Source organism: Impatiens glandulifera, chromosome 1, assembly GCF_907164915.1.
Source record: "Impatiens glandulifera chromosome 1, dImpGla2.1, whole genome shotgun sequence".
Taxonomy (NCBI): Eukaryota; Viridiplantae; Streptophyta; class Magnoliopsida; order Ericales; family Balsaminaceae; genus Impatiens; species Impatiens glandulifera.
This window is the reverse complement of record NC_061862.1, coordinates 61,427,334-61,442,672: the sequence shown is the minus strand read 5'-3', so window position 1 is coordinate 61,442,672 and position 15,339 is coordinate 61,427,334. Positions and strand designations below refer to the sequence as shown.

Below are 15,339 nucleotides of genomic sequence, written 5' to 3'. Positions count from 1 at the left end.
GGCTCCACCAATGGATTATTTAGTAGTTCCAAGAGGCTAGGGCTATGAAATCTGTTATGCATTTGTGATGGTTATTGAGGCTTTCTCTAGGATTATGTGGAAACTATTTGTGGTTGATAGTTCTTTTTGTTGAAGCAAAGTTCCACATGTATGATCATACAATGTAATCAGGTATGGTATGAAAAACTTGGTGACATCCATATATTTTTTTGGTGCTTGCTCAAGGCTGAAGATCAACTGTTATAAATCCAAGTTCTTCTTCTCAAATTGATAATGTGTTAACAATATGTATAGATCTACTTGGATGTCTGTCAATAACACACTAGATTCTTTAAATTACAATAGAAATAAAATCAAATTATCAACCTTAAAGAGACAACAACATTGACAAGTTTCTTCTGTGTCAAATTTTTCATTCGATTCTCCCAATCTACCCAACACAGCAATGACTCTATCTAATTAACAGTGTCATTGAGGGAGTATAAACCAGTCAATGCTTACACTTAGGTGATCCTAAAATCTTATAATTTGCAAAAACATGAAAAATAACAAGCTTAATGGTGGGATTAAGTTGGCTAAAATTGAAACATTTGAAGAAAGTTGGTCCAATTCTCGTCGTACTCTTCTTCTTCTTCTTCATCACGATCTTCCTTCTCTATTTCGTCATTTCTAGCGAAACGCCCCCTAATGCGTATCCTGCTGTCGGCCAACGTTTTCCTACATGCATACTGTTTGATTGAGAAGATGAAAGAACAATTAGTTAGTTCATTCAATTAAGATTAAGGTTAAGAAAGGAGAAGAAGAAGAAGAAGAACCTTAATGGTCTTGTTGAAGTTCCTTTGGTTTCTCTTGTTTCTGTACCTCTGAATTCTCTGTTTCTTCTCCTCCGGACTGTAACGACAGACCCTGTTCATCCCCTCTATGATGCTGCTATAGCTTTCCTCATTCAACAATGGCCTCTCCGACAGCCTATAATTTTCTATTCCCTGCAGTTTTCATTCAAAGATATTATTAATTATAAACAGATGCAATCAAGATTAAGAATGGGGAGCTCTGACCTGAAAATCGCCGGACCAAATGAAATGAGGAGCAACTCGGCCCATATTCTGGAAGGACCCATCAAATCTGGCAATGCTCGCCGTCGCCGGAATGGTCAGAGGATCCGGCCTAGATTGGCCGGAAAGAACCGCTGAAGTGGTGAAATCGTCGTTGTGATTGTGCCCGTACATAGTAATTCTGGTTTTTCTTGCTTGGAAGATTGCTTCTCAAAAACACAAACAGGCCTGAATTCTTTGCCTACTTAAAGACCCTCAACAAGACGAGGTGGCAATGACATCAACGATCACGTCACATTTCTCACTCAGAACTAACTAGTTGACTTATACTACTTTTAAATATATTTATTCAAAATTTTAATTCAGAAACTTTAACTAATATTTTTATCTCTTAATAGTTATTCTTAGGCTTCGTTAGGATTTTTTAAAAAACCAAGAGAGAGAAAAATTGATTGATGAATAATGATTTTGAGGAGGTAATAATTATTTTTAATAAAAAGACTTAAAGGGTATTGATATATATAAATAAATTATAAAATAATAATTTAAATTAAAGGGTATTTTAGTATTTTAGTTAATGAAATAAGTGATGTGATTGTTGATAAGTGATTGATTGAAAAAATGATTTGGTTTGGATTTTTTAAATAACCCAAGGAGAACAAGGCCTTATTTGTGGGTTGAAATTGAAATGTTATTATTTTTTTTATGGACTTGAATATGAATACTTTTTCCAAACACAACTTGATATTTTTTTTTATCATGTTATTAATTTTTAAATATTTTATTCATTTAAATAAAAAGTACTAATATTTTATTCCTTCCCAAGTCCATTTAACAAAAATGAATTAAAAATATTGAAAATTTAACACAAATTGTCCAATTTAAATTTGTTCAAAGTCCTAAATAATAATTGAGTCATAATTTATGAATTATTTACTTAAAATTTTAGTGAAATTTTAGAAATAATTTTAACTCATTTAAAGTTAGTTTATTTAGAATTAATATTGAAATGTGGTGATACAAAATTTTTATTTAAAAAAGAAAGATATGGTATATTTGTTGTATTGTAGTTTTCTTTACTTTTTTTCTCTCAAAATGTTTCAAGTTTCATTGAATAATAAAAAATGAAGTATATTCAACAATTCAACCAAAATGACAGTAAAGATGAAGTAAATAATAAAAATTGAAGTATATTCAAACCAAAATGGACGGTAAAGATGAAGCCCAAAGACGCTAAAGCAGCCATAAGAAGAGAAAATGCGTTGGGATTACAAAAACGCGATGAAAAAAGATAGCTGCAATGTGATTGGAGTCGAGGTTAAGATACACGAGATCCCATTGGATGAGATTTCGATTGAGACGATTAAAACAAAACAAACAAACTAGGCTAAATTACTATTCTCTTCATTGCAAATATGGCATTATTCATTGGAGAACTTAAAAGCAACAACAAATTCATGAAAGTTAAAAGAAGCAGAAAAACTAACAGGTTTGGTGTTTAGGTTAAGCAGAAAATAAAGATCATACCCTAAGAATTTGAAGCTTACTAGAGAAAGCAATAGCAACCCAATCAGGCAATGACGATGACCACTGCAATTGCTCGATTTCAGCACCAGCAGAATACGCTAGAATCGGATCCAAACCACCATCAACTGGCTGCTGCCCCATCGAAGACAAATCCCAAATAAGCGCCTGAGAATCGTCACCAGCAGTACATATGTGACATGAACTATGAGGAGCCCATGCTATCGCATTAACACCTGCCTGATGTCTCTGTAATTCCACAACCGGTAGAGTTGGAAAGCGAATATCGAGCACAACTACCTTAGCACTATCCATAATAACAGTAGCCATGTACCTAGGATCCTGCTTGTTCCATCCAAGTCGAACCAAAGGAGTATCAGGTTCCGAGCTCTCATATATAATGGTCGAGTGCTCTTTATCTCTCAGATCGAAAACCCTAACCGACCCATCAGCAGAAACAGATGCGAAAACACCAACCCCACCCCATGCGATATCGTAAACCTCTTTATCGTGTGCGATTAACTGAGTGTCTACAGTTTCGCGTTCAATGTCCCATATGGTGCAAGTCGTGTCGATGCTGGAAGTTCCCACTCGCTTCGGTTCTGCCTCGTTCCAATCGAAGGAGGTTATTGGACCGCAAAATTTGCTGTTACTATTGTTATTCAAGAGGCTTCTAAGCTCAACTCGTTCTTCAGTGATTCCCCAAATACGAAGGAAATCGCTGGATGTTGCTAGTAAGTCGGGTTTTTGACATTCCTTGTCTGGGATGAAGATGGCCTTCGTGGGTGGGTATGGATGGTCGAAGGAGAGGTTTGTGTCTGATTTTATCTCACCGTTGGAGTCATCAAGATGGACAATTTCGACCCTATTTGAATACTGCTCTAGTAAGCTGGCTATCACTAAACGGTACTGTTTGTCGCGACGGACACTCCAATTCATTGCGTATATGTTCCATGGAGCTTCGTATGTGTAGATCTCCGATCGCCTTTGTTGTTCGTCTGATCCATCTTGGTTCTGGTCGCTTCTTGCCGCCACCATATCTCTTTCTTTTCAGGGAGCTCAGAGATGATTGTGGTTTAGGGTTTCAGATTGTAGAAAGAACAGCTTAATCTAAATCGATGTAACAATGATTTCAGTCTACTAGTATTCTGCAATCGGTGTTCTAAATCTTAGTTAGAATAATTTGCCAGTTTCAAAACCCCAAATTCTTAATCAAGATTCCCTAAAATGGGTTTTATTACAGAAATTGAATTTGAACCAGGAACCTTACTTGTGGATTTTTGCTTGCGGCGTTCGACCTAGGGCTTCCTTCGCGCATAGGACAGTTTCTAAAGCCGGAGCGAGGAGTTTCTTTCCTATTCTCTTTGCGCCGCGGATGGATGGAGCTCTTCTCAGGAAAGCTCCTTTCTTCTTCTTCTTCTTCTTCGCCACCTCCAACTAGCAGGCAGGCTCAAAGGACCGGCATGGTTTGGACTTTGGAGCTTCGATTTCCATTCGGATATTATTTTTTAGACTTTATATTATATGCAAAAGGAATTCCATCTTTTTGAAAAATAAAAATGAAATAATATATTAAAAAAAACTAATTGAATAAAGTTAGGTAAAATTAAAAATAATAATATATTTGGGTGAAATAAGGTAAAATGTATTTTATTTGAATAATCCTAGTGTATTTAATCAAATTCAAAATATTAAATCTGAATAAGTATGTTGGAATTAAACTGTTTAGAATTTAATATTAAATCTGAATAAGTATGTTGGAATTAAACTGTTTAGAATTTAACCTTAGTATTTTAGGATTCGAATCGAATTAAATTTCTATTAACCTGTTTAGAGATATAGTCATAATCGACCTGACTCAATAGTTCAAGTAAAAAATATAATCTAACTGGCTTGTTTGATGGTAACTTGGTTTTAGGTTTTTTTCAATGATTTTTACTTAGACTTCATCCATTAAATTATTATTTTTATTTATTAAAATATTTAAAATATTTTTTATTTAATTAAATTAATTATCATTAAAAAGAGAAAAATTTAAATTTTGATTTTTAATAAAGAAAATATCCTTTATTTAAATATTATTAATGCCAATCAAAACATCTAGAAGGTTTTATAGAAAAATACAATATCAATAAGTTTAATTATAATCCATTTTAGTTCAACTTTAAGAGATTTAAAAAAAAATCATTAAACATTGTACACATTATATTCAATAGTTGGGGGTACTATAAGTGATTTTATTTTAATATAATTTTGTATTTAAAAAAAATCAAAATATATAATATCATATCCTTAAAGATTATAAAAAATTAGTATAGTTTACTTGATTAATTGACTTTTAAGAGAATTTTAGATTCAAATCTTGTACAAAATAAAAAAAAAATGGTTTCAAGTTCTATTATTATTTTTTTATTTTAAATTTATTTATAGTTAATCTCATTTTCTTTTCGATTTCAATGAATCAGTTTCATTTATAAAATGAATATTTTAAAAGTAGTAATGGTAATTTTTAGCAGATTGGTAAATTTGGAGTGATAAATACGTATTTTAAAAACATAAGGATAAATTTTATAAATAATTTTTTTTTTTATTTTTTTTTATTATCTTTTTAAGCAAATTTTTTGGTTCATTTCTAGAAGCATTTGTGGAGTTGTGGTCTTGAATTTAGAAGCAACCTTCGCAAGCACTAGTAGGGGTCAGAGCGAGCAACATTTTTGTTGGTAATCTTCCTATTATCTATCACCCCACTAAATATTCTGCAAAATAAAAAAAGAAGACACTAATATTGTAATCGACATAGGACAACATAACTAAAAACACATGACAACATAATCTAACACACAAGACAACATAATATTAAGAGTTTAAACTTAATATTTATCAACAAGGGACAACACAATATATGACACAGATGGAACATCGTATACGACACATGACAACACATAAATGAAAAACAGTACAACAACGACAAGTTTCTGTTACCTTCCATCTCTATCTAAATATCTTTTTTTACCTAAAGTCTTACATTTCTTCTTTATCATTGATGACATACTTACTGTGTGACATACTTACATTTCTTCTTTTTACCTAAAGTCTTACATTTCTTCTTTATCATTAACAAAACACTTATGGTTTGTAGAAGGAAACATTTTATAGATAGGAGAAGAAGAAAAAGTTGAATAACGTTTAAAGAAGAAGAAGTTGAGTAACGTTTGAAGAAGAAGAAGTTGAATAGAAGAAGTAGAGGAGAAGATACCGTTTGAAAAGCAACAAATACTTATGATTAGGGTTTGAGCGGATTTCGTTTAAAGAGCAGTGGATACTTAGGATTAGGGTTTGAGCGGATTTCATTTGAATAATAGAAGATACTGTTGGGTCAAATTATTTTGACTGGATGTTGAAATAATTTAACCATTGAGATTTTGATGATGAAATGACTTATGCGTTTTGATGCAGGTGTATCGAAATCATACTTCATAAGACTTGGCTTTAATGAGAGTCATTAGACCGATTTTGGCATTATATGCATAGAATTAGACGTACAGTCTAACTCATCGGAGTTAGACGTGTAGTTTAATGAATGTATAAAATTAGACGTACAGTCTAACTCATCGGAGTTAGACGTGTAGTCTAATGAATGCATAGAATTAGACGTACAGTCTAACTCATTGGAGTTAGACGTGTAGTCTAATGAATGCATAGAATTAGACGTACAGTCTAACTCATCGGAGTTAGACGTGTAGTCTAATGAATGCATATAATTAGACTTACAGTCTAACTCAGCGGAGTTAGACGTGTAGTCTAATAGACTTGCAATTAGACGGATGATCTAATAGATATTCGGAATTAGACGTACAGTCTAATATATTTGCAATTAGACGGATAGTCTAGTATGTGCGGAATTAGACGTGCAGTCTAACTCAGTGGAGTTAGATGTGTAGTCTAATAGAAAGTGAAAGTTAGACGTGAGTCTAACTCCTTCAGACAAGTCTGAGGTAGAACCTGAATTAGACATGTAGTCTAACTCAGTGGAGTTAGACGTATAGTCTAATGGTTATTGGATAATTAGACGTGTAGTCTAATTAAGTGAAAGTTAGACGTGCGTCTAACTCCTTCAGACAAGTCTGAGGTAGAACCAGAATTAGACGTGTAGTCTAACTCAGTGGAGTTAGACGTACAGTCTAATGGTTATTGTAATTAGACGTGAGTCTAATTCTATTAGACCAGGCGGTCTAATAGACTCTGTTATTAGAAGGAGATGTTTGATTTCATTAGACTGATTTTCACAATCCGTCTAACTGAAATACGTTTAATGTTCAGCTTAAGCAGTATGCTTGAAGCTAGCATTAGCCTATCCACGTGCTATAGCTGTACCCTACTCCTGCTCCACTTTCTAGTGAAGATTAGTACAATAGCTATGCAACCAACCAACGAATGCCACGTAAGAGAATTTTCCTCACATTACTTGTTTTGCAGGTACATCCCTGATGGAATATTCGGCGCACTACCAGTGGTGTACGGCCACGATTCTTGTGCTTAGAACCTGCTGTGTACAATGGAGGCTTTCCAATGGAAGAGTGCCACATATCATTCTAAAAGATTCGACCGTTAGCTCCTGCTCAGCATTTAATAAATCTAAAGGACAACGGACAATCTGCCTTAACGAAGAGAGAACTGTTAACCTTACGTATTTGCCAATCTTGAGAGAATTCAAGCCTTTGAATATTCATACTGTGAAGCTGCTTTCTGATTGTACTGTGTGTGAATCAAGAGAGAGCTAGAATCAAAAACACTTTTAGCTGAGTGATATTCTTCATCTTGTAATTGAACAGAAAGTGTTCTGTTCAATAGTGAGCTAAGTGTGTGTAAACTGTATTTGATTCGAATCATATTATAGTGAACCTTCCGGTGGTTGGAAGAAGGGGTGACGTAGGAGAGTTTATCCGAACATCCATAAACAAACTGCTGTGTTCTTTCATTTCTGTCATCTTTTCATATTTCATCTTGTGTGCTTCAAACCCAAGTAAACAATTCTGCCTTGAATCTGTTTCAAGTGTTTACAAGTGTTTGCGTAGAATAGAAAGCGAATTAAATCCCTAACATGATTTATTTCAAACCGTTTTTCATAAACCTTCTTCCTTAGCCAGACCCCCGTCTCTATCGATAAAGCCGATCCTATCAATTGGTATCAGAGCCTTGTTTATATTCTCAAGCCTTTCCTGAAATATGTCGACTATAACCAAAGATGCCAGTGCTACAACAATTCCAACTTTATCTCGAGAAAACTACATTGTTTGGAAGAAAAGAGTTCGTGCTCATCTCTCTTCTCTTCATGATGACATGTGGAGCATTGTCACAGAAGGTCCTATCAAGATTGATAAGGAGAAGGCTGACTGGACCGCTGATGAAAAGAGACAGAACAATCTCAACAACATGGCTCTTGATGTTCTGTACAGATCTCTCGATGATAGCATGTTCAACTACATTATCGAATGCGATAATGCCAAAGAGGTTTGGGACAGACTCACTTAACTGTGTGAGGGAAACGAGCAAACCAAGGAAAACAAGATCATGGTTATCACTCAACAGTTCGACAACTTCAAGATGCGTCCTGGTGAAACAATGAACGATTTCGACACCAGATTCAGCAAGATCGTCTCCTCTTTGTCTATCCTAGGCAAAACCTATAGCAACCGGGAGCTTTCTATCAAGGTCATGCGTGCTCTTCTAAGGGAATGGGACATAAAGACAATGGCAATGAGAGAATCCAGAGATCTTAACAAGATATCTCTTTTTGATCTCTTTGCTGACCTCAAGGCCTATGAGTTCGAGCTGAACTGTAGGATGGAAGAAGATCAACCCACATCCGTTATTATTTCCAAGGCGCTGATGACTACTGAAGAGCCACCAACCACTCCGGATGTGAAGATGGAAGCTCAACAACTGAGCAGCGATGCCATATCTCTCTTTGTGAAAAAGTTTGACGACTTCATAAAGAAGAGCAACTCTAACTCAAACTATTCAAATTCTAATGACAATAAAAAATCTAAAGCTAATGTTACTTGTTTTAACTGTGATATTAAAGGTCATTATGCATCGGAATGCCGGAAGCCAAAGCGTGAAGATGCCAAGGATGATGGAAAAGAGTTGAAGGCTCTTATGGCAGGCGATGGAAAGAACAGAGGAAGCAGCCGTGGTTCCTACTTTTCATCTAGTGAAAGTGATGAAGAAGAGGTGGCTTGCTTCATGGCAAGAGAAGACAAAGAAAGAACTCAGGAGACTAAGGTATTTGATTTCTCTTCCGAAAGGTTTTCAAGAGAACAACTGGTAGCTACACTAGATGACATGGTCATCGAGTATAGAAAGCTAACAGAATCTCTAAATGAAACTAAATCTTCATCAGATGTAAACAAACCAAATCTGTCTCAAGCTGAAGAGTCAAATGTTTTTGAAAAGAAAATTGAAGAGATCTCATATGAGAATGAGATGCTCAAGGAACAGATCCAAACCCTTTCATCTGAAAACAAAAGGTTAAACTATGTTGTCTATGCATGGACAAGGTCTGGAGATGCTGTCAAATATCAGATCATCATGTTGAAACCTGCTGGATCTAGATCCGGATTGGGGTTTGATAGCAATGACCTTAACCTGTCATGCAAAAAGTCCAACTCATCTGACAAACTTAAGCCAATAAGTTTTGTCAAAGGGAACATGACTGACATTGAATCTGATCCTATTCATGAAGAAGTTGATTTCAAAAATGAAATAGTTTATGTTCCGCCTACTGTTAGCTAGCTTAAGAATAAGCTAGAAGCAACTAACAAGTCTGGCAATTTAAAACGTGACTCTAAGTCAAGGAGTTTTAAAAGAAAATCAACTTCAAAAGTTAAAGGATTAGTGGCTGGTAGAAAGTCATCTGCTAAGTCAAAGTCGTATGCATTAATCACAACACAAAATGAGAAATCCATTAGAATAACTCAAATATGGATTCCTAAGGGAGTAATTGATCGAGGACCCAATTAAGCATGGGTACCAAAATGTGTAAATAGTTTCTTTTGTAGGTGATATAGGAGGATTGCAGGAAAGAAGCAAGAAGAATACTCTTTTGAGTACACAGCCTGGAAGATCAACAATGACCTTTGCCATTCTAGTAGATAAATGTTTTTATATGTTAAAAATATTTTTGGTTTTTGGACCACAAAAACTGTCTCTTATGTTTCTATGTCCCTATACATAATGAGAAGGGAAAATTACTTTGGAAGTAAGGATACTCTCTAGACGAATATTCTTAATCGGTCTAATTAGACAAGTGTGTCTAAAAGAAGCGGTTTGTACTTAGATGTATTTTTGCTCAAAATCCATTTATCTAAGTCTATATGTTGAGATGTTATATCTACGCAATTAGACGGTCACGTCTAATAGACGTTAGACGTTTTTACGTCATGAGCAAGTGGATGCTCACGTCTAATTGAACACACGTCTAACACGTGATGTTGATGCGGAATTAGACATACACATCTAATAGTCATTAGACAAATTATTATAACACGGAATTAGACGTATGCGTCTAATAGACCCATCCGTCTAATAGACTTTTTGTTATATGGATTTGCGGAGTAAGAAAAACGTCTAACTACGTGCCGATTAGACTGATCAAGGACAATTGTCCCACGTTGAGAGCTATTCAGTTTTCCCGCTTAAAACATTAAACAGTCATCTCTCATCAACATGAAGACACGTGTCTTTTAAGTTTAGAGAAAATGACTGATATACCCTCATTTTTAATGATGACTCCTTGAAAAAGGACGTCTAACATTTATTAGTGGGCCATACCCTTAAGAAGAGACAATTATTCTATCTCTCTCTTTTTTGTCTATATAAGGACATTAGTGCATGAGTTTGAAAGCTTTCAATCTCTCGAAATCCTTAAGAACCCTAGTTTTCTTTGCATTTTTCTCTCTAAATCTCTCTGAAAATCTTGTGTCGGTTCATATTCTTTCGAAAATGGTGAACAAGAAAATCACGTTGGGTCATTGTACTTTGCAGGTGGATTTTCCATCAGTATACACTTTCGATCAACCGAAGGTGGTGGAGATGTTCAGAACCCTAGAATATTCTGGGTTGAGGAAATATCTCGGCGGTCCATTCATATTCTATGAGAAAGAAGTTCGCGAGTTCTTCAAATCTGCAACTATGGTGGGTGAATCCATCGTAGCAACTGTCAACGACATGGAGTTTTCCTTCGATGAAGCCGTATACGCGGAGTTCTTTGAACTTCCAACGGAGGGGCACACTTTCAACTTGATCCTTTCACCAGAAGTCATGGAGGAGATGAAGAGAACCTTTTCTGCCGATGGTTCGATAATCCATGTTAATGGACTCAAGAAGGCCCTTAAACCTCATTTCATTCTACTGAACGACGTGGTGGCGAAGGCGCTACAAGGGAAATTTGGCTCCTTCCATCCCTATAGTCAAGATCGTTTTGACTATATGTGCGCTATTTCAAAAGGAATCCAGGTAAACTGGGCACACACCCTTTTCCATAACCTATGCTATTCGATCTTTCATGCGAACAAGGAAAGCATAACGTATGCGGTCCAACTGAGTCATTTGTTGAAGCATTTGGGGTTCCTATTGGTGAACCTGTGCAGATCAACTCTCCTAGAGTATTCACTGCCCTTACAGTCGCCAATACACTGATAAGGATGAAGAACAACCTAGAATGTGCATCTGGTGCATCTAGTTATCAAACGGGTGGAAAACCCTCTACTCGATCCAAACAACTGTCTGCTTCTGTGATGTCAACATGGGCAAAAGATCGAAAACAGTAAATGAATCGGAGGCCAGTTCCTCCAGTCTGAAAAGTTCAAACAAGAAGGACTCTGAATCAGTCGATTCAAAGTTAATGCAAGGTCTAGGCGTACTTACTGCAACTCCGATGTCCTCTATATCTATTCCGTCAACCATTTTGAGAAAGCCTTCGAGATCATGCGTCTCAAAGGAGAAGAAGACGAAGGCGCCCCGTGCGTCTAAATCATTAAAGGTAACTTCCTCTAAATCTTTGGCCGCTGTGCCTAAGTTTGATGTTCCTATTGTGGAACAAGATGAATCTGTATTTTCTCCCTTAAGAGAATCTGCTGAAGGGCCCGTTGTTGAGTCAGCCGATCCAAATGATGAAAATGTTAACAGGAATGTGTCTCTTGTTGTACAACCTGATCTAGTAGCCGCCGGTGCTACAAAGTTATCCCAACCAGAACAAGGTGTTGCCCTTACCCTTGCTGCTGGTAAATCTGCTGAACAAGAATCTTCTGTTCCCGCTCCTAAAGATTCATTAGTAGCCGGGAAAGTTACTCGTGTAGAGCTCCCTTCTGAGCTGTGTAAGAAATCTCAATCTGCGTTTGAACTGATGTGTTCTGCAAGACAGTTAGGTGGAATCGTGATCAGTGAACCCAGACCTGCTCCAAAACCCGTAGAGGTTGTTGGAAAAGGTAAGAAAATCGCAACCCTAGTTCCTAAAGAAGTATCAGAGGCAACCGGGATTGTTGACCTCATTTTAGAACAAGTTAAAGTCATCACAGCTGAAAAATTGGAAAATTTTGAATCATGGTCCTTGGAGAGATTGTTTTCCAAGTACAATGATACTCTGTCTAACTCTGCAATAACGAAAGAATGGAAAAAGCGTATAGCAAATGAAAAGAAAGTTCTTAAATGGGCTAGAACTTCAGAGGTTGCCGAGGCTCTGAAGAAAAAAGATCTCGTTGAAGCTTGTCTGTATGGAAAAGCCCTTTTTCCAATTCTTGAAGCTAGAAAGGCTAATTTCAATCTTGTTGAGAAATGATCTGAAGTGGAAATGAAAGTTTTGAAGAAGCTGAACGACATCATGGATGGCTACGTCTCGGTAACTTCTCGACACATTCATGGCGCCAATTGCTCTGGTGCAAAACCTCTCAATGATGATGAAGTTATGGATATTATTGATGATGACAACGATGCAGATGAACTAGATGTTGTTCTCTTGATCGAATTCGGGAATCTTTCTGCCGAAGAGAGACGCATTCTGGATCAACCTATTTAAGAGAATCCAAATGAAGAAGAAGAGAAATTGATTGTTCAAGAGCCTGAACAAGCCCTTGATCCAAATGAAGAAGAAGTTCGTGTAGAAGATGTGATTGAGGAGGCTGATCAAGCTCCTCTAGAAGAAGATGTTATGATATCCTCTGTTGTGAGAATAGAGGAAGCTCAAGAGAAAGTGGCCGAGGTAACTCAGCCAGAAACTATCAGATTTGAGGGGGAACCCTCCAAAGAGAAGGTTGTTGAAGAAGAAAGTTCCTCATCTGAGGAGGAACAAGATCAACACGCAACTTATAAAAAGCCCCGTCTATTTCCCGACACCATTATGGGAAATGTTCACGAAAATATCAACATTCCTCTTCATTACTCTGGAAATTTATATGAAAGATTTCAGAGAGCTGAAGAAGAACTGTTAGAAGAAGAGCGAGACAAAGCTGGTAAGAAAGTCGAGAAAAATCAACCGGAGCAATCCTTGCAAATTCATACAAACTTTGAGCCGATTCAAAGTATGGTAGCAGAGTCTCAAGAAAATTCATCAAATGAAGAATCCTCTACTGACGGTAACAAGCTATTGAAGTCTATGTCTTCTGTGCTCTCATCTCTTCAGAAGAGCATGCTAAAGTCCTTGAATACTCAGGAAGAAGAAAGAAAGGATTTTGCTGAAATTATCAAAGTTCTCAATGAGTTGGACAACACTTTGAAGAAGAACACGTATGAGACTCATATCTCAAATATAAACTACTCCAAGTTTGAAAAGCAACTCTTCAACCGAACACGTATGAGACTCATATCTCAAATATAAACTACTCCAAGTTTGAAAAGCAACTCTTCAACCGTCAATCTGAATTATTGGACATTGAAAAGAAATTCAATGATGAACGTCATAAAGAGACTTTGAAAGAATTCAGTCTGATAAAGAATCAGATGGTGGAAATTCAAGGGTTCTTAAGTAGAAATGATAATGAACGATAGGAATTTGCTGACTCTATTGCAAGAAAGTTTCAAGCAAAGGAGGACGCAAAGGCTAATGCTAAAAAAGATCAACCTCGAATCACCCAAGGCGAATCAAGTAGAAGAAGTGACGGTGTATCAACCGACACTAGATCAAGACGAGCCCCAAGCATCGATGTTAATCCTAGGCCAACCAAGAGAGGTGGAGGTTGTAGCGGTGGTGATCGTGGAGGCAGAAATAGTAGTGGTGGCCGTAGTAGGCTATCCAATGTTGATCAAGGTGGTCGTGCCAATGGTGGTGACCGTGGTGGAAGATCAAGTGGAGGCGGTCGTGGTGGTCGCAGTTATCCTCCTTATCTCAACATGCTTCCCGGCCAAGACATGAGTCCAACCGATCCTCGAGTTAAAAGGGAAGAACAATAACTTCTTTTCTTTAACTCTATTCAAGTCTTTCAAACAATGTTTCTTTGATGATTTTCTGAATATTGGTTTTGGAAGTTTGATGTAAGTGAACAAGGGTTTGTTTTATTTATATGATGAATGCATATTTTGGTATATGTATGCAAGTTTCCAATTTCTTCATCAAAAAGGGAGAAATTATTGGGTCAAATTATTTTGATTGGATGTTGAAATAATTTAACCATTGAGATTTTGATGATGAAATGACTTATGCATTTTGATGCAGGTGTATCGAAATCATACTTCATAAGACTTGGCTCTAATGAGAATTATTAGACCGATTTTGGCATTAGATGCATAGAATTAGACGTACAGTCTAACTCATCGGAGTTAGACGTATAGTCTAATGAATGCATAAAATTAGACGTACAGTCTAACTCATCGGAGTTAGACGTGTAGTCTAATGAATGCATAGAATTAGACGTACAATCTAACATATTTGCAATTAGACGGATAGTCTAATATGTGCAGAATTAGATATGCGGTCTAACTCAGTGGAGTTAGACGTGCAGACTAATAGAAAGTGAAAGTTAGACGTGAGTCTAACTCCTTCAGACAAGTCTGAGGTAGAACCTGAATTAGACGTGTAGTCTAACTTAGTGGAGTTAGACGCAATCTAATGGTTATTGGATAATTAGACGTGTAGTCTAATTAAGTGAAAGTTAGACGTGAGTCTAACTCCTTCAAACAAGTCTGAGGTAGAACCGGAATTAGACGTGTTGAGACGTCCCTGCTCATATATTAATAACTACTACTCAACATGCATCTATATTTAACTTTAAGAGCCCTAGATGAAGCCATATACACATGTTCTGTTCAAAAACATATTTTATATATACATGCTGCATCAAACAGCAACAAGTACTACAAAAGGATAGCCTATAACCCATCATACAAACATGTTTCTGTACAAGTATTATACACATGCAACATTAGACAGCAAGAAAGGACCCAAAATAAAAGCCAAGTGTTGATACAAAAGACAAGTAAATCTAACAGCCTCGGTCCCTCCTTCCACACTTCCTCCCACAACTTGCACCTCTCCAAGCCTCATTCCTTCAAGTGTACAAAAGCTAAGGCTGGGTACCTACACCACACACAACATAATGAGTCTAAAGACTCAGCAAGTAATTAATTAATGTAAAACCTGCTGAAATGCTTTGCTTTTAAAAGAGAAAGTTGTATGCATAAAAGATTCATACTTTCAAAGAGATGATCAGTCCATAAAAAGCCATATGCATGTTTATAAAAATATGAGTTAATGGGCCTGTACAGTAAC

The 15,339-nt window shown here is 36.4% G+C and overlaps 3 protein-coding genes across 5 annotated transcripts; 1 reads left to right on the top strand and 2 right to left on the bottom strand.

Annotated features, from left to right (window-relative positions):
• Nucleotides 1–408: 408 nt before the first annotated feature.
• Nucleotides 409–1,281, bottom strand: LOC124922578 (zinc finger protein CONSTANS-LIKE 14-like). Its single transcript, XM_047463301.1, has 3 exons — nucleotides 1,059–1,281; nucleotides 816–986; nucleotides 409–728 (listed from the first exon to the last, which is right to left on the bottom strand). Exons 1-3 carry the CDS (start codon nucleotides 1,227–1,229, stop codon nucleotides 576–578), a joined length of 495 nt encoding a protein of 164 aa, XP_047319257.1. The 5' UTR covers nucleotides 1,230–1,281; the 3' UTR covers nucleotides 409–575.
• Nucleotides 1,282–2,438: 1,157 nt separating this feature from the next.
• LOC124921096 (WD repeat-containing protein LWD1-like) lies at nucleotides 2,439–4,064 on the bottom strand. 3 transcript variants are annotated; one of them, XM_047461706.1, is made up of 2 exons: nucleotides 3,850–4,064; nucleotides 2,439–3,741 (listed from the first exon to the last, which is right to left on the bottom strand). In XM_047461706.1, exon 2 carries the CDS (start codon nucleotides 3,615–3,617, stop codon nucleotides 2,577–2,579), a length of 1,041 nt encoding a protein of 346 aa, XP_047317662.1. In that variant the 5' UTR covers nucleotides 3,618–3,741; nucleotides 3,850–4,064; the 3' UTR covers nucleotides 2,439–2,576. The 3 variants fall into 3 exon arrangements, with proteins under 3 accessions (XP_047317662.1, XP_047317660.1, XP_047317661.1); XM_047461704.1 differs by having other exon boundaries at nucleotides 2,439–3,727; XM_047461705.1 differs by having other exon boundaries at nucleotides 2,439–3,689.
• An 8,365-nt stretch (nucleotides 4,065–12,429) lies between these two features.
• Nucleotides 12,430–14,024, top strand: LOC124929620 (keratin, type I cytoskeletal 10-like). Its single transcript, XM_047470028.1, has 4 exons — nucleotides 12,430–12,631; nucleotides 12,725–12,837; nucleotides 13,045–13,361; nucleotides 13,817–14,024. The coding sequence occupies exons 1-4, from the start codon at nucleotides 12,430–12,432 to the stop codon at nucleotides 14,022–14,024; spliced, it is 840 nt and encodes a 279-aa protein (XP_047325984.1).
• The last annotated feature ends 1,315 nt before the right edge of the window (nucleotides 14,025–15,339 follow it).

What these genes read in the sequence shown, in the direction of transcription:
- LOC124922578 (XM_047463301.1), bottom strand. Translation starts at nt 1,229, where the DNA reads ATGTACGGGCACAATCACAACGACGATTTCACCACTTCAGCGGTTCTT. An exon ending in TTTGGTCCGGCGATTTTCAG is followed by an intron (nt 987 to 1,058) that starts GTCAGAGCTCCC and finishes TGAAAACTGCAG; the next exon opens with GGAATAGAAAATTATAGGCT. An exon ending in ACTTCAACAAGACCATTAAG is followed by an intron (nt 729 to 815) that starts GTTCTTCTTCTT and finishes TCAATCAAACAG; the next exon opens with TATGCATGTAGGAAAACGTT.
- LOC124921096 (XM_047461706.1), bottom strand. Translation starts at nt 3,617, where the DNA reads ATGGTGGCGGCAAGAAGCGACCAGAACCAAGATGGATCAGACGAACAA.
- LOC124929620 (XM_047470028.1), top strand. Translation starts at nt 12,430, where the DNA reads ATGAAAGTTTTGAAGAAGCTGAACGACATCATGGATGGCTACGTCTCG. An exon ending in CTCAAGAGAAAGTGGCCGAG is followed by an intron (nt 12,838 to 13,044) that starts GTAACTCAGCCA and finishes GAAAGATTTCAG; the next exon opens with AGAGCTGAAGAAGAACTGTT. An exon ending in AACACTTTGAAGAAGAACAC is followed by an intron (nt 13,362 to 13,816) that starts GTATGAGACTCA and finishes TGGAGGTTGTAG; the next exon opens with CGGTGGTGATCGTGGAGGCA.